Here is a 24,974-nt window from a genome sequence, read left to right as displayed (position 1 = left end):
GTCACCGGTGTCGTAGTTCCTGTCCCACCTACCCTGCGCTGTTATTGGAGCAAAAAAGGCGCCAGGGAAGGTGGGAGGGGAATCGAGTAATGGCGCACTTTACCACGCGGTGTTCGATTCGATTCGAACATGCCGAACAGCCTAATATCCGATCGAACATGAGTTCGATAGAACACTGTTCGCTCATCTCTAGTCAGGACTCATAGAAGGCCACTTCAGTCCAATGTTTTCCCCTTAGCCATTCTTGGGTGTTTTTAGCTGTGTGTTTTGGGTTATTATCCTGTTGCAAGACCCATGACCTGTAACTGAGACCAAGCTTTCTAACACTGGGCAGCACATTTCTCTCTAGAATCCCTTGATAGTCTTGAGATTTCATTGTACACTGCACAGATTCAAAATACCCTGTGACAGATGCAGCAAAGCAGCCCCAGAACATAACAGAGCCTCCTCCATGTTTCATAGTAGGGACAGTGTTCTTTTCAAGATATGCTTCATTTTTCCTTCTGTGAACATAGCGCTGATGTGCCTTGCCAAAAAGTTTGATTTTTGTCTCATTTGTCCATAGGACATTCTTACAGAAGCATTGTGGCTTGTCAACATGTAGTTTGGTTATTATTGCTTTTTTTTTTTTTTTTGTGTTCTTGTTAATGTAGATTGTGAGCTCCACATAGAGCTCACAATGTACATTTTTCCCTATCAGTATGTCTTTTTTTTTTTTTTTGGAATATGGGATGGAAATCCATGCAAACACTGGAAGAACATACAAACTCCTTGCAGATGGTTTTATGCCCTTGGTGGGATTTGAACACCAGGACTCCATCGCTGCAAGGCTGCAGTGCTAACCACTGAGCCGTGTGGCCCCCGGTTATTATTACTTCTGTCAGATTTAAGTTATTTCTGTGACCATTGTGGGTTTTTCTTTCATTAAACAAAGGGTACCAACAATTTTTGTCCACGTATGTAGAAGAAGGAACTGTGCAATAAACCGTGAGGTGCATTTTCTCCTTTAATTTATAAATGTGGGTCTAATATGACATTTTGTTGAGGAATAAAAAGTAATTTTTAATTTTCAAATTGCAATTTAGATTTTATTTGTCCATTAAAACTATGAAAATTGCCCTGGTAGCCAGAAGAAAGAAAAATCTGAAAACCCGTGACAGTGAAAGGGTTATTGGTCATGTGAAAGCATGTTGGTAATGGTCATGGTTCCCCTCTCATGCTTGATCCCTAGCATGCCTCCCCTACTGACATTTCATAGGCCAAAATCCAACTTCAGAACTGACCTGGGAATACCCCAAGAATGCCCAGTTTGGTATGAGTGATACATAAATCTATCCCTTTTTTGTGGGCCAGTTCCCGAGGTTGGTCTGACATGATTGGGACTGTAGGCATGTATGCTTGGCACCTCAGTAGAAGGTTGCATTGATTATAACATGGGCTTTCTGTTGCAGTGTGATGCTAGAGACTTTTTTCCCCTTCATATCCCTTGGAAGTCTCAAGCTTTTGATTGCTGCAGTCCAGTGATGGAACACAAAGCATCATCAATATTGGTTTCACAGTCTACATAATGTAATGTAATATATGACCAACATATGGTCTTTTCACAGGTGGTTCCCACTGAAAAAAATGCTCAGAAATCATCTATGACTGGATACAAAGTCTACGGAAATAACCAATAACTCAAGAATAAAATGTGATACCATAACATTGTAAGTAAGACATTGCATGATATTGATATACATGTCATGACAGTATACGCAATATGTGGTTAAAAAAAAAGTTACAAAAAAATGTGTGTTGGGCAGAAGTGGCATTCTGCTTGTTTAACAAGGTAAGTAAAGCATAGAGCTTGAATAACAAAGACATGAACACTAGCTAATATATGTAAAAAAAAATATACATATAAAAAAGGGGTGAGGAGAAGGGAGGGTAATTTAATGGGATTCTTTCTTAGGATAATCAGTATTAAACTAATGACCATACTTTGTAGGGAAGTTTCTACTCTTACCAAAAATCTATTTTTTATTCTGCATTGCAGATCTGATTTTAGAAACATCAGCATTTGTATTCTTCTGAAAATTTGCTGAAAAGAGATTTAGGCGTATGCGTCATTCACACTTGCGCTGCCATCATTTGAATGGGTTTTAAAAGCAATCTGCCTGTATCCATATCAAGCGCTTCTGCAGGAAAACCATTTTTTTTTTCTTTGCATAGACACAAAGTCAAGCATGTCCAACTTTGTGTCTGTGCAAATAAAAAAAACGGTTTCACCACAGAGAGGCAGCATTGACACCGGCAGTTTGCTTTAAAAACCCATTCAAATGAATGAATGGGTTTTTAAACTGACCGCCGGCAAGCCCTCCCGTATGCAGTCTTTCCGGGAATTTAGGCGGAAACCCAATGGTGGACAGCAGCTCAAGTGTGAACTCTGCATTAGACTTCGCCATCTGCTGGAGAAAAACACTCTTAAGCAGAGCTGGGCAGCAGTTGACTGTCATCTGACACTTTGATTGCAGTTAGAAAAGATTACCTACAGCAGAGAGTGAGGTCTTTGCAGGAGAAAACACGCCCCTAATGCACTATTAAGCTAATTTGCATACAAATAAAACTGATTTTTATAAAACTGGAGCTGTAATGCAGAAAAATACTTTTTTAGAAAGTGTTGAAGCCACTCTCCAAAGTACTATCTGGAAACTGATTGATGGAAAAAGGCCCTATATAAATGTACTTTACTTCATAAAGTGCCAATGTGGCCCTGCGTACCCAGGAGAGACAACCTATAGGGTCGATCATAAGAGTTCAATATAGTTAAAGTGGTTGTCCAGACAAAAATGGACAACTCTTTTAAAGTTTAAATAAGCTGGGGGCAGTGAAAGAAAAAAAAAAAAAAAATCTATACTGCCCTGTCCCCATTGTTCCATTGTCCCCCTGCACTTCCCGTGTCATCTGCTCTGGCGGAGTCTCCTGGCGTGAACGCTGAGGCCAGTCAGCGAAGGGTCTGAATCTCACGACCTGTGACATGACAGGTCTTCTTCCTGAGGCCAATCGGCGTTCTCAGCACAACGCTGGAAGTGACTCGGGAGAGCAAACGAACAGGGAGACGCAGGACAACAATGGAGCAACTGAGACAGGTGCTTGTATTTCTTTTTTTTTTTCACTGCCCCCAACGTATTTAAACTTTTAAAATTTTAAATTTATCCTGGACAACCCCTATAACGAATGCAATGAACTTCCAACATAGGGTGAACTCTTTCTGTTCCGTTCCCCCCCCCTCCCCGGCCATGTTATACCACCCTACACTTTTTTGTTACATTTATTTAGCCACATATTGCACTACCTGTGTAAGAGTCATATCAATGTCATTCAATGTCTTACATACTTACAATGTTATGTTTGCATTATGTTGTTTTATGACCTCCTCTTCAGTCCATATCTTCTATACTCAGTTATTAGTGTTTGTCTTTTTTTATTTATTTTTTTCAGGCTTGCAGGCTGTAATAGATGTCCAGTTTCTGTGGTTTGAGTGTTTCATTATCTGATCATTCCAAGAGTACAAAAAAAGCAACAGAGGTCTTTTTTTTTTCCATAATGCATATAGCAGGGATGTTCATGTGTGTAGAGAAGAAACCACAAAAGTACCTGTATCGATAGGCACAACCCCTACCTCTAACACAGCATTGGCCCCCTTTGATGGCTGAGAGACAGAAATAAAAGCAAAAGAAAAGGGAAAAAGAAAATAGAGTGATGTAGTGAGATCGGTTAGTTATGAAGAGGAAACAAAGAGAGAAGAGGAATAACAAAAGGCAAAACAGAAAGAGAAGATTATAGGCCTGAACAGACCAGGATAAGGAAAGATAAAAAGAAAAAGGAGGGAGGAAATACACTAGAAGCAAGGTCAAATCCTACAGAGATGGTAGGAAATGCAGAAGGAACTTGAGAACATAATCTAAGCTACTGTTGAAGAAAACCCACTAATGATACATAAACTACACCTCACATCAATATTAGGTAATATAAGACCGAATGGCTCAGCCATAGATACTACAGTCTCCAGCCATTAAATGGGGTTTTTCAGGCCAAAATGCAAAACCCATTTAAGTCTTAAATAGGCAGGGGGCAGTGAAAAAAATTTAAAGCAATTCATACCTTTCCACGGTGCTCCAGTACCTCCCTGCGCGGTCCAGTCTTTTGGGTCCTGTGCTGATGTGTGGCAGAAGTCCCAGCCACACGTGACCATTGAGGATAATCAGTGGCATTAGCAGAAGGGATCCATGATGTCACAGCCAGTGAACAGTTTCACTTTGAGATGATGCCGTAGCAGAAGAATTGTAATGTGCTGCAAGGACACCGGAGCATTGGTGACAGGTGAGTATGATTTTTTTTTTTTTTTTCCCTCCCCAGTTTGTCCAGGCATAAAAAAAATGCTTGGAAAATTTCTTTAAGGCATGACAAAGACCAGGCTATGGAATACTGGCTTCATATTGTTACAATTAAAAGTTATATTTTAAAAGTTATACATTGTTAGGGGCACAAGACCCCTGACGTATGTTGAAGTAGGTCTAATTTAAATATGCAAGCTTGGAGAAGTCACACACACAGCGTAGTGTATTAAGTTCTACTTTATTGTTACAGAGAGGTAGTTTTTATACAATACAGACAAAAGCAGGTTGGACTATTCTAATGACATGATTGGTTATAACATAAGCTGTGGCACATGACTATTGGCTAAGGCCTACTTTAATCTCCATCTCATTATTGCTATCCAAACTGGGATGGACTTTCTGCATATATCATGGCAAGAGAGATAATAATCACAGGCTGGTCAGATCACTCCAGTCTGGGGCTAACATTCAATAGCCTATAGACATCCTGTGTTTACATCTTCCTTGAAGACAATTAGTTAGATAAGGATTCATTAACATTCAATTTCCTTATCACCTAAAGAAGGGTTTCTCTTCTTTGATCTTTTGTTTAAAGTCTTAATAGTACACAGCCCATAGCGTCTCCATGTTAATTAGTCTAACCAATTCCTTTGTGAGACAAAACTACTGGTACTTATCTTTGATAGGGACAAGATGGCTGACAAAAGGCAATATCACTGGAAGACAAGTAATCTGGGCCCCCACTTCATGTAATTTATCAAATATAATTTTCAAACAATATTGTTGGCCCCCCACAACATACATTACACTTTCTTTTGTCGACCTCTTTTCCTTATCCTAATTTAGCTTTCCCAGGTCCCTGAAAGGCAAATCTGGTAAGTTCTGCATAATGCTTCCAAACTTTCCCAGGATCCTGAAAGGCAAATCTGCCAAGCTGTGGCATGATTTCAGAGCAATGAGGGAGCATTTATTTATTACTATACTCAGTATCTGACAGTCACTAAGACAGTCACCATCCCTCAAACATGTAAGCTATGTTTGGACTACATGAAACCCTACGTTACTGTTCTTAAAACTTTGGAATAGAAGTTAATTGCTGAATGCTGAATTCAGAGTGCTGAATATATTTATATCTTTTTTCGGATATTACTACTAAGTGCATCATCGAGTCCTGGGAGCTTTACCGTGCACCGCAATATTGGAATCAAATAATCTGGTTGCTTGCGTGAGCTGAGTAAAATATGCAAATCTATTCTCCAGGATGTAATTAGGAGAACAGTGTCTCTGTTTGCTGCCCTCTAGGGGCAGCCCCCTTAACATCATGCATGACTGTTGGATCTCCTCAGCATAGTGTAGGGATACTACTTTAGGAGAGTGAGAGACTATAGACCAGGAGATAATTATACTCATCAGGGAGAGTGTGCACAGGCATACGGAGACTTACGAGCCATTTCTACTCCGTTGGGGATTATGGGTAAAATATGCAAATCTATTCTCCAGGATGTAATTAGGAGAACAGTGCCTCTGTTTGCTGCCATCTATGATTATCCCCTGATCCTGGTCTATAGCCTCTCACTCTGCCAAACTAGTATCCCTACGCTATGCTGAGGAGATCCAACAGATCAAAACAGCACTGTCCATAGCTGGGAATCTGTTCCTTTTGCAATAGAAATACTAGTTTGGCAATAATCCCCGCATTATGTTATTATGCTCATTAAACGAGTCATGCATGATGTTAAGGGGGCTGCCCCTAGAGGGCAGTAAACAGAGGCACTGTGGAGATGGGAGGAATATTTGGACAGAAAATGTCCTGACGAGTCATGGTGTCTCATCTCACGGAGAGCAGCAAAGACTATGTGTTACTAATACATTGGTATATTGTACCATCCTGCTGGAGATGGAAGATTCTTCCACTGGACCCTCAACTTTATCTCATTTATGCCTCTTCTACACCTATTGAAATGAGTTCTCTTTGACTTGTTTTGAATATCCTAGCTGCTACCTGCTGCCTTATGAAGACTACCTTAGCTCTTCATGCTATAATTAAGGATTAGAGATGAGCAAACACCTTTCGATCGAATAGGTATTCGATTGAATATCAGGGCTTTCGATGTATTCGTTCACAATCGAATACCAGGCCGCATACGCATTAAAAATTCGTATCCCCTCCCATCTTCCTTGGTGCGTTTTTTGCACCAATAACTGTGCAGGGAAGGTGGGACAGGAACTACGACAACGGAGGCAGTGAAAAAAAAATGAAAAAACCCATTGGCTGCCGAAATCAGGTAACCTCCCATTTATCCCTACGTCCAGCCCAATATTCGTCATTTCGCGGTGAGAGATAGGGAGAGAAAGACATCTGCTGAGGGCTAGATAGTGATTAGCTTCAGATAGGCAGGCAAGAACTAAAGAAGAAAACCAACAGCTCTTCTCAGAGCTATACACTGTAGGGACATCAGTCCAGCTTTCCCTGGACAGTGGAAAACAGGGATACAGAACAGTTACAACCATATATAGCGGAGAAACAGCTTTCATTTTTGTCTGTCCGCTCACAGAATTGCCGGAATCCATAGCAGTGACCAGTTCATATATAGCTCACAAAAACCTTGAATTTTGGGATGTCCTGAAAATAGCAGCAATCCACAGCAGTGACTAGTTCATATATAGCGGACAAAAACCTTGAATTTTGGGGTGTCCTGAAAAATAGCAGCAATCCACAGTAGTGACTATTTCAGATATAGCGGACATAAACCTTGAAATTTGGGGTTCCTGAAAAATAGCAATCCACAGCAGTGACTAGTTCATGTTCAGTTACTTCTTGCTATATACGTGCAAAGCAGCTTTTCAGGCTGTGTAACCCCAAAACAAGGATAGAGAGCAATTAGGTCAGACTATGTACGCTCAATCCAGATATCCAGGGTGTTCACCCCTAAAACCTTGGTGGGAGACACCGAAATTCAGTCAGGTTATGTCCACTCAATCCAGTTTTTCACAGTGTGTAACCCCAAAACCTAGGTGGGAGAGACAGAATTTCAGTCAGGCTATGTCCGCTCAATCCAGATAACCAGGGTGTGTACCCCCAAAACCTAGGTGGGAGAGACAGAATTTCAGGCAAGCTATGTCCGCTCAATCCAGTTGTTCACAGTGTAGGTGGGAGAGACAGAATTTCAGTCAGGCTATGTCCGCTCTTTTCAGTTTTTCACAGTGTGTAACCCCAAAACTTATGTGGGAGACCCAGAAATTCAGTCAGGCTATATCAGCTCAATCCAATTTTTAAGGGTCTACCCCCTAAAGCTATGTGGGAGACCCAGAAATTCAGTCAGGCTATGTCAGCTCAATCCAATTTTTTGTTCAATCCAGTATTGTTTGCTCTCCATGATGTGAACTATACCTTTGTCTCTTGAAAAGCAACCCAACATGAAGTCAGCCATGTGTGCCAGTGTGTTACTTGGCATGACTTTGCTGCCCCTAACTGTAAGGGTCACTCTCCGTTTCCTCCATTTTACACTCCCCTTCACACCATCTTCACACTGAACTGCACCCTCAAGACTTGTGTGGGACAGTGACATGAAATGCCACTTCATCCCCCTCATCTTCTTCCACCAGCCAGTGGTGTGAAGATGACAGGAGTGTGCTCTGAATCTTTTCAGCCTAGCAGAGGCTACTTCTCACTTACAAAAATGGCCACATTTTGATCAGGCACACATCAGGCACAATGGTGTAGGTTTCAAAGAACCAACAAGTTGAAAATGTGGGCCATGTGTGGACCGTGTTTGAGTCTGGCAAGCTCCAGATCTGCTACCAGGTTTCGGCCATTATCACATACGCAAAAATGCCTGGCCCCAAGTGCAGCAGGGAAAAACACATTGCCATCTCAGCCAGGATGGCATCCCTGACCTTGGAGGCAGTGTGCTGTCTGTCCCCCAAGCTGATAAGCTTCAGCACGTCCTGCTGACATCTCCCCACGCCAGTGTTACAGCGTTTCCAGCTTGTAGCTGGGGTGGAGGTTGCAGCGCAGTAGGCTTTCAGATAACTCCTGCCATGAATTTTGGGCTGGGAGAGGAGATAGGCCACCCCAGTTTGCACCCCGGGCCCAAACTCCACTACATTCACCCGGCCTGTCATTAAAGGTAAGCAGTATCCCTGACAACAGGCGCTTGTCGATGCATCAGTGGTCAAGTGGACCTTGCAGAAAAGCGCGGAGCTCTGGGCCCGACTGATGTTATAGGACACGTGCAGGCGCAAGGCGGGGACAGCACACCAAGAGAAGTAGTAACGGCTAGGCCCAGCATAGGGAGGTGCCCCAGCTGCCATCTGGTGACGGAAGGCCTGGGTATCCAGAAGCATAAAAGCCAACATCTCCAGGGCCAGCAGTTTTTCGATGAGGCCGTTGAAGGCTTGGGCATGTGGGTGGCTTGCGCAGTACTTCTGCCTGCAATGAAACGCCTGGGAGATGGGGAGTGGCTGGAAAGAGGCGCCTGTGTCAGAGACAGATGTGTAGGTGTCCAGGCTTGTGTAAACAGTGGAAGAGGCAGTGTCGGCAATGCCGGGCGACGATTGTCCTGCGTTTGCTCTCTCCCACTGAGCCCAGGGCTTGCCTTCCAAATGACAGCGCGCGGAAAAGGTGGTAAGGTTGCTCTTTTCAGAGCCCCTACTCAGTTTAGACTTGCAAAGTGTGCAAACCACACTAAATTTTTCATGTAACTGGTGACACTAGGCACCTTAGTGTCTCTTGAAAAGCAACCTAACATGAAGTCAGCCATGTGTGCCAGTGTGTTACTTGGCATGACTTATAATGAGCTTCTAACCAGCACAGTTGGGGGAATCAGGGTGAATTGAGCCTCCAACCAGAAGAGTTTAGGGGCATTAGTGTGAATTGAAGCTAGTCTGAGCAGAATTGTGCAACGCAGATGGTGGAGGAGTATGAGGAGGAGGAAGAATTGTAGAGGGTGAGCACACACATCAAACTTCATGTCAGGGTGCTTGACACTACTGGAAATTTTGATCAGCGTCAGCCAGTCAGCACTGACAGCTGGCTGTGCTTATCCGTGATGATGCCACCGGCTGCGCTGAAGACATTTTCCAAAACCTCCAATGCATAGAGCGCAAGTTCCAGCCATAAATCCAACTTGGAGACCCACTAAATGTAGGGCGCAGAGGGATCGGAGAGGACAGGGCTGGGGTCGGCCAGGTACTCCCGCAAGATGGTGCCGCATTTTTTTTCCTTTTGCTCTTGAAGTTCAATACAGGAGCCGGCCGGCGGCCATTTTGGGGTAGCCACTCTTGCAGTTCAATACAGGAGCTGGCCGGCGGCCATTTTGGGGTGGCCTCTCTATGCTCCTGTATAGAACTACAAGAGCAAGAAAAGTGTTCATTAGAAAAAAAGGTAGTTTAATGGTAGAATCCCTTTAAATCTGGTGTTGAAAGGGAAAGTGGTTTCTGATCTACAGCTAAAGTACTGGAGCATGTTGTTTGGACTATTAACACCTGATCAGAACCCGGTAGAGGTAATGTAGAGTCTCATATTAGAGGACCATTACCGGTAGTAGTGGTTTCAGCTAATTTTCCACCTTTGCGGCCCTCTAAATAAAAGTTACCCCCAGGACTTGATGCCAAAATGTTATCAATTTCACAATCCAAATCCAGGTCATTGTCTGGGTCCTCAGTCCAATCCACTGCATCAATCCAACACAATGAGAGTGATGGTTCTGGAACCACTGTTTTAGGGGCTAAGAAATTTAAAGGGGCTAACACTCTGCTGGTGCAAGGCTCAACTCACCCAAAGGGCCTAAAACTCTGCAGGTAGAAGGCTGAAGTCACCTGAAGGGCCTCAATCTCTGCTGGTATCTCAGTTTAAGGGCCTGTAACTTAATTTGGAAGGGCTCACATTAAGGGCCATTAAAGTGAAATTTGGAAGGTCTTACCACATCACACACACACACACACACACACACACACATCCACAATGACAGTTCAGGGTGGGTACTGATGGATTTCCCATTGCCTATTCCATCTGTGGTTGTCATGGGCAACGTGATTTAAAGGGGTGCTTGTTAATGTTTGTTTAGCTTAATTTGGGGTTTGTGTCCATCCATTTGGGGAAGAAAGAAGGTTTCCAGGTATTTTCCCACTTTGATAGAGGTTTTTTTTGAGTGTGGAAAGTGTGTAGTTGATAGGCTGTGATGTTGGGGTAAAACAGTGACTTGGGCTTGCTAGATGCCCCCAGGCATGCTTCCCCTGCTGTCCCAGTTGCATTGCAGAGGTGCTGGCATCATTTGCTGAGGTGTCATAGTGGACTTGGTGACCCTCCTGAGTTGAATGGTGGGATCCCCTGAAATGAAGCATTTTCTCCCATAGACTATAATGGGGTTCGATATTCGTTCGAATAGTCGAACATTGAGCGGCTATTCGAAACGAATATCGAATATTTTACTGTTCGCTCATCTCTATTAAGGATGCTTGATGCCTCCAACACGTAACTGACATTTTTTTGGATGGAGTAAATAAGTTTGAAATGATTTGTCTCCCAGGAGACTGTTTGTATTACTCGTAATTTGTATGCTTGGAGAGCACAGGTCTGGGAATGCTGCTATCCCTCCCATTCCTTGTTTTCTTTTATCTCTATCTTTGACTTTCCCATCCACTCCCCCTTTTTTTGTATTTCATTTTTTTTCATGCTGCTAGTTCTGCCCTAATTTTGGTTTATATAACTGCTTTCTGTTGTTTGCTATTGATCAATTAGTCTGTTACGATATGCTACTTATAATCTTGATTCATGATGTCTATTATCTACGACTAACTCATATGGGAGTTAATATAGTTAGCTCTGCATAATGACAAATGTAAAAAAATACTGTGGATGCTGGAAAGAGGTGAAGTAAATGAAGTCAGATCATAAAGGATAGTACATACCACGATAAGAACGCGCACAGTATTTTTTACATTTGTCATTATGCATATGCATATTAACTCCCATATGAAAGCTGTCACTATGACTTCACTACATATAAATACTGACTTATGTTGAGCTCTCTGCTAAAGGCTATCATTTATCACCATACTCCATTGCTGGATTACATTTTTGTAACATTTATATTTTTTCAACTACTACGTTTGTTCTGTGACAGGTAGCATTGGTCCGCTTATATGTATATGTTTATGTCTCTGCACTGTGTTGTATCAATGTTTTTTAATATTTTCAAGTAAATAATTTTTTTTTTTTTTTTACATTTGTGCACATTTAGTAAAATATCGCTGAAGCTTATTGTGCTGTTTGTTTGTATATGTTGTTGTGATAGTTTTGAGAACTATTAGGTCTGTGGGAAGTTTTATACTTCTAAATAGCAAATATGGTGCGACATTGTAACACCTACTACATTCCAGATTTGCAGAACTTTTTGGTGATTTAGAATGAACTTGTTGAGCTGCTGCATCTTCCTATAGGGTCTGCTCATCCTATAGAATATACTGTATATCAGCGTGCAGGGTGTTACTTCTAGCAGTGATGTCTCCTATGAATAATGACTATGACTAGCAGCTACTCTTTTATTATTAACTTGCTCTCCTAAAATCCCAAGCATTTTCAGATCACTCATCTGTAATGTGGGAAGGTAACACAAATCATTGTCCATCTGGGTGTTAGGTTCATACATGTTAGGTTCACCCCAACTGTGTGTAGTAATAGAACTACTGCGTGTATACAGGGACTACCTTTGCTCAGCTGACATAAGTTGTGAAATGTGATTTGTCCCCCTGCTTAGTATACATCCTGGCAATGAGCAGTCCTTTTTTTTTTTTTTTTTGTTTAATTGTTTATGGTAAGGATTTTTTCAATAAACAAATACAACAGCAAACCGTATCCGACCCAAAAGTTGTATAAAGGGGATGACGGTATAACATGTATACACAGATAAAGTAATGTCAAATAATAAAAAAAAAAAAGAACAGTTCACATGAACAAAACAATTGACAGCAAACAATGGTAAAAGGGCGGAGGAGACGAGGAAAAGCATCAACAGGAGAGGGGGAGGTCCAGATATTAGCAAGTCAGGAGCAGTTCTTATTAATGTAGGAGAACATTTGTAGTGAATATCCAATATTAATAGCTTTTGACAAATTGTCTCTTGTACAGATATTTGTTCTTGCCCCCCTTCTTCTGTATTGGAGGATGCACGGTTTATCAACATGGTGGTTGAGAACGTCCACCTTGAGCATGGCGTGGTGTACGAGTATGTCAGCACAGCAGGAATAAAGTGCTATGTCCTAGAGAAGATGGTTGAACCTCGTGACTCCTTTGGGATTACTGCCAAGGTAAAGGAGATTGTGGGGTACTTCAGGACACTGCTACTCACTTTTTTGTCACAGTTTTGCAACTCAAATTGGGACAGATTTCTGCAGACTGTGATATGTCCAGCATGTGATGCTACTACTGACCTCATGGCGCAATGATAAGCAGGCTGATTGATTGGGAAAGAAATATCATCGGGTTGTCACTGAGCAGTATAACTCTGGGGGATGGGGGGATTATAGGCAGATTGGCCACTTTGTATCTCTTACATTGTTGATTATATTGAGAAAAGGCACCAGTCCATCAAGAGTAATCTATGATATAAAAGTCCCTATGAGTTGGAATCCAGTTAACCCCTATTAACCCCTTCCTGACATCCGCCGTAATAGTACGGCACTGCCGGGAAGGACTTCCCGCAAACCGCTGTAGTACTACGGCGGCTGCATGGTGCGCACACAGAAACTGTGTGTGCACCATGCCTTGCGGGTGTCAGCCGTAGGGTCCGATCGTGGGTGTTAAACCCTGAGATACTGGCGGTCAAACATGATCAGGTCATAATGGTGCCGATCGGCAACCCCCGCGACGGTTTCGAGGGGTACCGGTGTTGGTAATAGGCAACCCGGGGTCTGATCAGTGACCCCGGGTCTGCCCCATGCCGTTCCCTACACGTACCTGGTTGATCCTGCCAGGAATGGAGGCAGTCATCCCGTGCGTCTGCACAGGATGACTGCTTCCTGTGCTCTGCAATACACGTGTAACACGTGTATTGCAGCTACATCTAGTGAAGCAGAGATCAACAGATCACTGCTTCAATCCCCCATGGGGACAGAAAAAAAAAGTGATAAAGTAAAAATTAAAAAGTTTAAATCAGTTTAAAATAAATTAGAAATAAATAAAGCCATAAAAATCCCATTTTCCCATATAATATGTTTCTTTATGTGAAATAAAGAAAAATAGAAAAAAACATTACATATTTGGTATCACCGCGTCCGTAGTAACCTGAACAATAAAATTAAAACATTTAACCTGAACAGCGAAAATCATAAAAAAAAAACTTACAAAACCGCACAAAATAATGATTATTCACCACCTTTGCCTTACAAAATGTTCAATAAAAAGTAATCAAATAGTCAGATGAAAACCAAAATGGTACCAATAAAAAGCAGAGGTCATCTCGCAAAAAATAAGCCCTCAAGTAGCTCTGTCTAGCGAAAAATAAAAATGTTATGCCTTTCAGAAGATGGTGATGCAAAAATAATTCGTTTTTTTTTCCCCTAAATTGAATTTTATTCTGCACAAATAGCAACGCATTAAAAAATAATTTAAATGAGGTATCGCTGTTACTGTACCGACCCGCAGAATAAAGGTAACATGGAAAAAAAAGCTAAAAGCAATGCTAGACTAGATGTTTCCTTTTACATCCCACCCAGAAAGAGTTAATAAAATGTAGTCAATAAGTTACAGGCACCCCAAAATGGTGGCTAATATGCTAATGAGCTTCCAGCCAGCGCAGGAAGTTCCCAGCAGCTCTCGTCCCTGCTATTATCTCCTAAGTGTGAGTGGAAACAGGAAGCTGAGTCGTCAGCAGCAGCCTGTGCTGTATACACCCATAGGAAACAATAGCAAAGAGGTGTGTCTAATTAGCATATGAATAAAAACGGACTTATTCAAAAACCACTGGGGCAATTTACATAGGTAGGTGTGGAATAGTCTTTCTAAAGACTATGCAAGGATGTGATTAGTTAAAAATGACTTTTCCCAATGATAGAGCCCCTTTAAAGATGTCGGCACCCATGTAGGCCATCACTTTTTAATATCCTAAACTGTGGTGATAGCTCGAGGGAGACATTAAATGGTAGGGATGGCTGGAGGGGGAAATTAAACTATGGGGGCTCCAGGAAAACGACATTATAATGTATCATGTCAGGGTCACTGTAGGGGCTTTATACTGTGTTGGGGAACAAAGAGAAATAGATTGGAATAGCCATTGTCAGAGTCTGAGGTTGCTAGGTGAGGTGGCACAGACACAAAAGTCCAGTTTCTTTTAGTCCAAAACAAAGGTAGAGTTTATTTTCACTTAAAAAAGTAGTGCAGCAGCAAAATACAAAAATAAATACCTGCCCGGGTAGGCTCTAACTAAACATAGAATAGGTTACTTCACCTAGAATAACAGAAATCCAAAAGCCAGTTGAATCACTCAGGACACAACTCCAAAAATATGACCTCTTTCTTTGGCTCGCCAGCCAAACTCTGCCCAACGTCTGCTGCTGGAGCTGGCTTCTTAAGCTCCCTTGATGAGCAGACTCTCTGCAGCTGAGTCGCTGCCGGAACATCCCCAAAGTGTGGACTGGAGGTTGGTGGAATGACAGGTCTCACTACCAACCTACCTGCCATTCCTAAAAATCCAGACCAATACTGACCAATACCAATACTGACCAATGCCAAAATGCTCAGCAGACGAAAGTTGTCTGCAGAGAACAAACATTCCTTCTGGAGTTTTCTCATCTCACCCACCTTAGTAGTCTGGGTGAGATGGACACCTCCTCTGACCAGCCATCAGCTTACACCATAGATAGAATAGAAGTGGGTGGGACTAAATTTGCTGTGGCATACCCAGTGCACCTCATATTCCGTCCCTCTCTGTCCTTTGAAAATTGTTATGTACATATAGATAGCTAGATAGATATATAATGCAATTTTAACACAATAATACAGTGGAATTGTTATATACAACATTATTAATTGCATTTGGTAAATATTTTTTAAATGCTGCCATGTTATCAACCATTGCTAGCTTTTACATGTTCACTTCACAGTACTGTGTCCATGTTACATGTTCAAATAGTTTTTTCTCCACCCATAATGTTTGCATCTCCTCAGATCCTTCAGGCGTTTGTTACTGATGATGTTCAGTTTGTGAAGAATTGTACAAGACTTATCGCTATGAGCAAATCAGTGATGACCATGCCACAATACGAATTCCGCCACATCTGTGACACCAAGCTTGAGAACATAACCTGGAGGATTAATAGCTACAAGGAGGTAATAAATCTAAGACCTATCGTACTAATATGTTGCCAACATCTAATTTCTCTCTGAATGGTGTAACTACTTCCAACGTGCAGCTTACATACATAGGATGTATGATGCTTTGCATGCCAATATTCTGGAATAAAAGGTATTTAATAACTTTTATTTTTTTTGTGTACGAATACTCAGTTTCTGCCTCTGCATTACAGTGCTAAAATACCTTTATTCTTTGGAGAAAAACAAATGCAAATGAGGCAGTTGGTGCACTAGGGGCGGAGGTTCAGCTCTTGGAGCGCTGCTCTTGCTGCTCAAGTAGGATTGCTGATGTCATAGCAATGGGCAGATTGACTCCCACTGAATGGGGGATGGTGTTGGCATTAGATGGAGGGGTTCTGAGTAAGAGCAGTGCTCCAGAAAACTTAAGGCCGGGGCAACACGGTGGCCTTGCAGTGCTACATCTTCCTGTGATTGAGTGGATTTCCTCCCATTCTACAGACATAATGATAGGAGAAAAAAAATGTACATTGTGATCCCTATATGGGGCTCATAATCTACAAAAAAAAAAAAAAAATAGCTAGCATTCCATAGCTTCCTGACTCTACCTGTAAAGAACCCTCTCCAGTAGTGTAACTACCGCCATAGCAGCAGAGGCAGCTGCCACAGGGCCTGGGACATTAGAGGCCCGGTGACAGCCGCTACCGTTGCTATCATTATACCCGGGGGTCTTTTCGGACCCCCGAGTATAATGATTGGCGGACCGGGAGAGGTATGAAACATAAAAAACTGTTACTTACCTCTCCACGATCCGTGCAGACTTCGGCCTAGTCGTCTGACGTCTCATATGACGTTTGATGTCATTGAAGATCGACTACTTCGGAGGCCGACAGCATAGGAGACGGGAGATAGGTGAGTAACAGAGGGTTTTTTTATGTTTTTTTTTTATGTTTTTCTCCCCCTGGGTCTCCGATTATTATACTCTGGGGTCTGAAAAGACCCCAGAGTATAATAATTGTTTATGGGTGTCCACAGTGGGACATAATACTGTGTGCAGAAGCCACTACGGGGGATAATACTGTGTGCAGAGGCCACTATGGGGGATAATACTGTATGCAGGGGCCACTGTGGGGGATAATACTGTGTGCAGGGGCCACCATTGTGGATAATACTGTGTGCAGGGGCCACCATTGGGGATAATACTGTGTGCAGGGGCCACTAAGGGACATAATACTGTGTGCAGGGGCCATTATGGGGGATAATACTATGTGCAGGGGCCACTATGGGGGATAATACTTTGTGCAGGGGCCACTATGGGGGATAATACTGTGTGCAGGGGCCACTATGGGGGACAATACTGTGTGAAGTGAACATGTAAAAAGTGTACAGATAAAAGTACTACACAGTAATTTGCATAATGTTTCAACATTAAATTTCTCCAAATCTATAAAACTGTCATAATGTGTGTAATGTGCTTAGTAACATGGTGAAGGCAGATGAATATGCTTGGGAGGAGTGGCAGACTCCCTTTAATGGCAGAACAGCAATTTTGTAATACAATGTCTCAAAGCCTATTATGACAGAGCAAGACAGCAACAATGCACTGCAGGCGACAAAGTTTCCTGATCATATTAATATATAAATCAACTCAGTTTTTAAAATAAGCGCAATACTGTCTTTAACTGCAATGGGGACATTCACTACTCGGCATCCCTCTTTCCTCTGTGATATACTGATTAGAGGGTTTTCCTTTCATGGATGTAGAATGTGTCATATTTCACATGAAGAAGGGTATTGATTAGTGGAAACTCTCATTGTGGTTGAAAAGTGGGTTGCCTTGTACCTTTCTTTTTTTTGTTTGTTTGTTTTAAATGTTTTATTTTGGCTTTTTAAAATTCATAATAGTGATAATAGTGTAACAACTGCAGTATCATAGTGGAAAAAAAACAGGATAATCAATATATTGGGGTTAAAGGGATTCTACCATTAAAACCTTTTTTTTGTGGATAAGACGTCGGAATAGCCTTTAGAAAGGCTATTCGTCTCTTACCTTTAGACGTGGTCTCCGCTGCGCCGTTCCTTAGAAATACCGGTTTTTACCAGTATGCAAATGAGTTCTCTCGCAGCTATGGGGGCGTCCCCACCGCTACCAGAGAAGCGTCTCCAGCACTGCCTCCTTCTGCATCCGCAGCTTCGTCTTCAATGTCTTCTTCCGGCACAGGTTCGTAACTTCTAGGCCTAGGGCCTTAGGCAGAGTAGACTACGCAGGCATACAGGCCACTGGAATATGGCCGCTTGCACAATATTCTTAGCGGCCATTTTCCCGTGACCTGTGCGCCATCACAGTCTGCTCTGCTCAAGGCCCGAGGCCTAGAAGTTACGAGCCTGCACCAGAAGAAGACATTGACATCATCTGCAGACGAAAAAGGAGGCGGTGCTGGAGACGCTTCTCTGGCAGCGGTGGGAATGCCCCATCGCTGTTTGAGCGCTGGGAGCTGCCCCCTTCGCTGTGAAAGAACTCATAAAAGCCGATAAAAGCCGGTATTTCTAAGGAACGGCCCAGCGGAGACCACATCTAAAGGTAAGAGACGAATAGCCTTTCTAAAGGCTATTCCGACGTCTTGTCCACAAAAAAAAAGGTTTTAATGGTGAATCCCTTTAATCCTACCCTAGAGTGAGAGGGGATTGGATTTCCATGATTTGCTTTTCAGTAGCCAAGGGTTTAATACTCCAGTACACTCCAGTAAGTTGAGAGATATGCATGGATGGGATAAGTTTGTTTATCTGCCTGTCTTTTCATTATAAACTATTATGCTCTCTTGTTAAACTGAGGAATATGAGCGATGCCTAAAGGAATGAGTGATGGTTTGTTTCCCCCACGTGAGTGTATATGCTGAAAAAATAAGGGCATTATACTAACACTTCTTGAGCTAGTTACCCCTGATGAGTGAGTGTATCTAGATATTTTTGCACCACAAAACATGGCTGAATGATTTTTTGCTACCTATGTAGCCCATTTCTTCTGTATATACATCTTACTGGAAGAGCTATATAGGGACGCACCCATAGACAGGGCGAGATTCCAGACAGGGCACTGGCTAATTAGGGCGGTGACCCTGTGACAGGCATTAGGGTGAATTCAGTCCCTCCTATTCAACATCTATCTAGTATAGGGACTGGTTTATATACATCTCTACCCTATTTCTAAGAAATATTGCCGGGTCACATCATTCCCTTCTGGACCTTCTAAAGTATCCAGTTGTTACATTGGATTCTGGGTAAGTGGATTGGTTACCTTTTGGGTCCCCCGTGTCCCTTTGATCATTCCTCTGACTTGGATATTTTGGTGTTCTTATTAGTTATGTCATGAGGTCTTTTTTGCCTAGTGTGTGACTTTTTTTGTGCATTATATTTATTACATTTTACCTAGTATTATTAACGGTTAAGTTTTATTCATTTTCTCATTGCTCTTTTTGGATTGGCTTAAGTTGAGAGATACCATTACCCCTACGTATTTAAATTGCGAGACTACCTGCTGGGAAGCTGAAAGGTCTTTCTGCGGTGGATACTGCATAGACAGAGGAAAAAATAATAACAGGCCAGAGAAGTATCCAAATACTTCAATGAAAGATAGTAAAGAAGCCAGGGACATCATCCATCAGGTATATAAGTGTCTCACGAGCATATAAGGATACTTTTTCAATAAGGGTGCCCCTAGTGAGACCTCGTATATATCTGGGGAGTGCCAGCAGCTAAAGCCTAGGGCTAGATGGACAGGGCCAACAATAGAGGAGATAACTGACAGCCTTGGCGATCTTCCTTTTTCAAGGGAAAGGCATCAGATATATCAGATAAAGTTTTATATCACACTAGGAGTAAGTTCTTGACGCAGTAAATGAACCATGGCTAAAACTTAGGGTCCAAAGTTAATTTTTGAAAGGAGAAGCCACAAACATAGCCATTCAATCACAGGCTTAAGATGGTAGAAAATGAAGATAAATTCTGCTGTTTTCCAGCCACTGACTATCCACAACGGAATGCCCTGAATCAGCAGTGTCATTCCTGGCAAGATAAAGTAGGATGCTCATTTTTTTCAGTGTCGTGCTGCAATCTCTGCCTCCCATTCAAAACAATAGAATCTGGCTGGAGTCTGCTGTTAATTAGGGGTCAAAATTTATCCCCAAATCAGCGTCAGCCCTTGCACACAGTATTATGGCCCACAGCGGCCCCTGTGCATGATATTCTGGCCAACATGGGCCCTTGTGCACGGTTTTTATGGTCCACATTATCTTCTGCGTACAATATTATGGCCCACATCGGCCCCTGCACATGGTATTATGCCCCACCGTGGCTCCTGAACACGGTGTTATGGCCTATAGTGGCCCCTAAACCCAGTGTCGTGGCCCATAGCAGCCCTTGCACATGGTATTATAGCCCACATTGGCCCCTGCAAACTGTATTATGCTCCATAGTGGTCTTTGCATGTAGAATTATGCTCCGTAGTGGCCCCTGCATATGGTATAATGCTTTTCAGACCCCAGAGTATAATGATCAGAGACCCACGGGTGGATTCAAACATAAAAAACAATGTTACTTACCTCTCCTGAGCTCTGGCACACTCCCGCTGCTTTCAAATCTCTTCAGAGTCCGTTAAGATGTCACATGGGCCAGGCCAGTGTTACGACACATAATGACTCCGGCCTGGCCCTTGTGACGTCTGGGACTTCAATAAAATGATCCAAAGCCTACCGGGAGTAACACCAGATCGCGGGAGAGATGAGTAATTTTGGTTTCCGGCAGACCTCCTTAAATTAGGTTTGTTGTTTCTGTATTGATGTTAAAAAATCGAGGTAGCAGACTTGGTTGTTATTATTAGATTTCACCCTTGGCTCTGATGGATTGTAGGATGACATGTCTGTCTCTGAAGTGACCAGCAGGAGATTTGGGGGGCTTCAGCAGAACCAGGTCTTCTATCTATAATATAGAATTGTGAAAGGTATCGACACCCCGTAAGTTCTTTGCCATTTCCAGAAAAGGCAGAGAATCAGAACCTTTACTTTTTTCAGGAAAACTGACAAGATGAACATTATTGTGTCAAATCCTCCACCCTCTCAACAAAAGCCGCCAATTGGTGCTGCAAATCTGTAATATGAACAGTAAAGGAGATTGGCCATCCTACACATCAAGAGATTCTTGTTCAGCAAAATTTTGTGCTGAGGCAAGATGTTCTTGAGGGTATAGAGGTCTTGGCATACTTGGAAAACCCTCAAACAATGATATAGAGGATCTCGGGAAATCAGGAGAAGGAACATTCTGTGATCTAAAAAATTTCTTTGTCACACTGACTTTTGCCACAGTTTTGGAAGTGGAGGGGGTACATCAAACAGCCATTAGATGGAGCCAGAGGACTGTGAAGAATTGGAGCTCAGAGTCCATGGAAGCAGTTATAGAAGCAGCAATGACACAGGCTGACAGGACCTCAAACCTCCTAACTTTCAAAGGACAGTCTTTGACCCCGCCCATTCCCATTTCTGTTTGTGTTTTCACACAGTATAATGCACCTACAATCACTAACTGGTATGCCCCCAGATTATAATGTTCCCCTCCAATTGTCCCCTTGGTATAAAGTACTCCTCCTGGTTCACCCACGGTCTAATATCCCCCTATAGCTACCCCCCCCTCCCCCAATTTGATGTCAACCTACCAGCTACCTCCACATTTTAATGTCCCCCTCCGATTGCCCGTAAATTAATGTCCCCCTCCAGCTACCCCCACAGTTTAATGTCCACCTGCAGTTGCCCCAGAAAATTATGTCCCTCTTCTGGTACCATCCAAATATAAAAAATTCACTAATAATCACATCTCCTCGCTCTGCTACTCTGTCTGAAGCCTCTGCTCCCGGAGGCTTCAGGGAGCTGCAGGCACAATGCGAGTGGTGTCATCACATTATGCCTACTACTCCCTGTGCAGTGGAGAAATGGTGAAGCAGGGAGCGGATGGATCCCTGCTTCACCATTGTCTCTCTATATTATAAAAATGAATTCTTGTCTGTCTGTCTGTCTGTTCTCTAATGCAAACCAAACGACTGGACCAATCTTCACCAAATTTGATACAGAGATACTTCAGGTATCCGGGAACGTTTAAGACGAGACTCCAACTCGCTCGGAACGTACCGTTGCTGAGATACAGCATTCCAAACACATTGCCCCCCCCCCCCCCCTTAGCCAATACAAACCTTCAAGTCTTTCACTCATATTCCAACTGCAATACACACGGTCACCCCACATGCACAATACAACACTGATATCCAAACTGAGATACACGCATCAGAGGATCAGCACACAGCACACGCCATAGGATTAGATACACGCGTCTGCACACAGTCCCACACACCAGAGGATTAAATACGCGCTTCTGCACACAGTTCCACACACTGAATGATTAGATACGTGCGTCTGCACACGGTTCCATGTGCCGAAGGATTAAATACACGAGTCTGCACACAGTACCACACTCCGGGGGATTGGATACATGCGTCTGAACACAGTACCACATGCCGTAGGATTAGATACGCACCTCTTCACACAATTCCACACAGGGGAGGATTAGATACGTGTGTTTGCACACAGTACCACACTTTGAAGGATTAGATACATGCCTCTGCACACAGTGCCACAAGCCAGAGAATTAGATACACTTCTCAGCACACAGTACCACACGGGGAGGATTAGATACGTGCATCTGCACACAGTACTGCATGCCAGAGGATTAGATACGTGTGTCTGCACACAGTACCACATGCCGTAGGATTAGATACGCGCGTCTACACACAGTTCCACATGCTGTAGGATTAGATACGCGCCTCTTCACACAATACCACACGGGAGGATTAGATACGTGTCTGCACACAGTACCACACTTTGGAGGATTAGATGCATGCCTATGCACACATTACCACAAGCCAGTTGTACACACCATAGGATTAAGACAGAGTAAATTTAAAACATAACTTTTAATTTTATAAGATAAAACAAAAAAAAAAAGCCCCAATGTGCGCTAAAAATTGAGAAATGATACACACTATACGGAATGATGGTGTCCGTGTGCGTTAATACATAACTGTAGTCACTGTATAGAAGGATAGTGACCCAATTAGGAGAATGTAAATAGGAGAGCCATGAACAACTGCCCCTCAGTCATCCATATATATATAGTACCCTAACCTGTACTGGTTATAACAGTCACTCTAAACCCCTGTGATTATATTAAACACTTGGGGAAGGAAAGGGTATTTGGATTTGGCATAAAATAGATATTACTGCTCTCCTATTCTGACCTAATGTGGGCTATGTGCTCCTCTACGCGTTTCGCCAATGCATATCGCATGGCTCCTCAGGAGGACGATATTAAATATATACAGCCGCTATTGTTTGTTAAAACTGCAGTTCCTGCATCCTTGATGGTAGCACATTACTATAGCTATAGCACATTAGCACATTACTGCTTCCTACCATCAAGGATGCAGGAATTGCAGTTTTAACAAACAATAGCGGCTGTATATATTTAATATCGTCCTCCTGAGGAGCCATGCGATATGCATTGGCGAAACGCGTAGAGGAGCTATGAGGAGTACATAGCCCACATTAGGTCAGAATAGGAGAGCAGTAATATCTATTTTATGCCAAATCCATATACCCTTTCCTTCCCCAAGTGTTTAATATAATCACAGGGGTTTAGAGTGACTGTTATAACCAGTACAGGTTTGGGTACTATATATATATGGATGACTGAGGGGCAGTTGTTCATGGCTCTCCTATTTACATTCTCCTAATTGGGTCACTATCCTTCTATACAGTGACTACAGTTATGTATTGAGGAATTTATTAACGCACACGGACACCATCATTCCGTATAGTGTGTATCATTTCTCAATTTTTAGCGCATATTGGGGTTTTTTTTTTTGTTTGTTTTATCTTATAAAATTAAAAGTTATGTTTTAAATTTACTCTTTATGTGACAAAGTTAATAATCGAGTAAATTACCCGTCAGTGAATTTACACCATAGGATTAAGATACATGCATACAGTACCACATGCTGTAGGACTAGATACTCGCATCTACACACAGTTTCACATGCCGTAGGATTAGATACGCACCTCTTCACACAATACCACACAGCGAGGAGGAACGCCCCCTCCCCTCCTGATATGTGACCTCTGTGAGCAGAGGGAGGGGGCGTTCCTCCCCGCTCACACTATACAGCGCGATAGGCGCTGCTGTGGAGAAGGACGTACCTGAATGACTGTCAGGAACGTCCTTCTGACTGTAAAGCGCTACGGTACTGGGACCGATTTCGCTTTACCTGAGGCACAGATCGGGAAAGCCAATATTGCGCTTAATTCAGTGCACTGTCGGCTTTCCTGCAGTATATGGAACTGCCTGTGCCCAATCTGATGAAAGGTCCTCTTTAAACCTTCAAGGGTTGGGGATAACAACAGCCAATCTATCAGCCACAATACCACAACTTCCTACTCAAATGTATACCAGTGGATCTTCTGATGCAGCTTCTTCAGCAGACCCATGTGGGAACAACCTGTACTGAGTTTACTTAGCTCTGATTGGTAGAGCAGGAGAAACTGACTGACACTCCACCAATCAGTGCAAGCAAAGCAGAGAGGACTGCAATTGCTTGTTGCAAAGGAGAAAATAAAACAGTGAACATCTGGCAGCTGGGTGGGCCCCCTCAGCAGCAGTAGACTCCTGGTCTGCCAGGTACTGACCTTAAGAGAATAAGAGAATGGATAAACCTTAATCAAGGATCTATTCGTGGATAATAGGCATCATTTGCCCATTGGCACTTCTAAATTAATTTTAGTGTGATGTTTGCTTCACCATCTTATAGTATCCTTGAAGTGAAATTGATAAATTCCATATCTTTCTCTAATTGTATTGTTTTAGCAACATGCTTTCAGTGCCTCCTTTACTTTGTGATTGGTGACTTCATGGTCATGGCTTTTGCTGTCTCTCAGTTTGTAGATGATCTCAGGATGAAGGTTAGTCCGTCCTTTAAACACACCACAAGTGAGATGCATCAACTGCAAAGCATGGACTTCTGCCCAACCAATTGCCACATCAATGTTATGGAAGTATCGTACCCCAAAACCACCACCTCAGTGGGGAGGTCCTTCAGTATACGCTTTGGACGGAAAAACTCCTTTTTTGGCTTTGATCAGGACCAAGGTGAGATTAGGTCATGTCATCAGTGCAATATAATGTCATGT

The 24,974-nt window shown here is 42.7% G+C and overlaps 1 protein-coding gene across 1 annotated transcript in view; it reads left to right on the top strand.

Annotated features, from left to right (window-relative positions):
* Nucleotides 1-24,974, top strand: part of PREX1 (phosphatidylinositol-3,4,5-trisphosphate dependent Rac exchange factor 1) — a 314,753-nt gene that overhangs the window by 257,094 nt on the left and 32,685 nt on the right. The window contains exons 22-24 of the mRNA XM_075276753.1: nucleotides 12,514-12,692; nucleotides 15,550-15,711; nucleotides 24,723-24,933. Coding sequence (XP_075132854.1) covers nucleotides 12,514-12,692; nucleotides 15,550-15,711; nucleotides 24,723-24,933 — 552 coding nt within the window. The remainder of the gene's footprint in view (nucleotides 1-12,513; nucleotides 12,693-15,549; nucleotides 15,712-24,722; nucleotides 24,934-24,974) is intronic.

Source organism: Leptodactylus fuscus, chromosome 6 (assembly GCF_031893055.1).
Source record: "Leptodactylus fuscus isolate aLepFus1 chromosome 6, aLepFus1.hap2, whole genome shotgun sequence".
NCBI classification, from domain to species: Eukaryota; Metazoa; Chordata; class Amphibia; order Anura; family Leptodactylidae; genus Leptodactylus; species Leptodactylus fuscus.
This window is presented reverse-complemented; position numbering and strand designations above follow the sequence as displayed.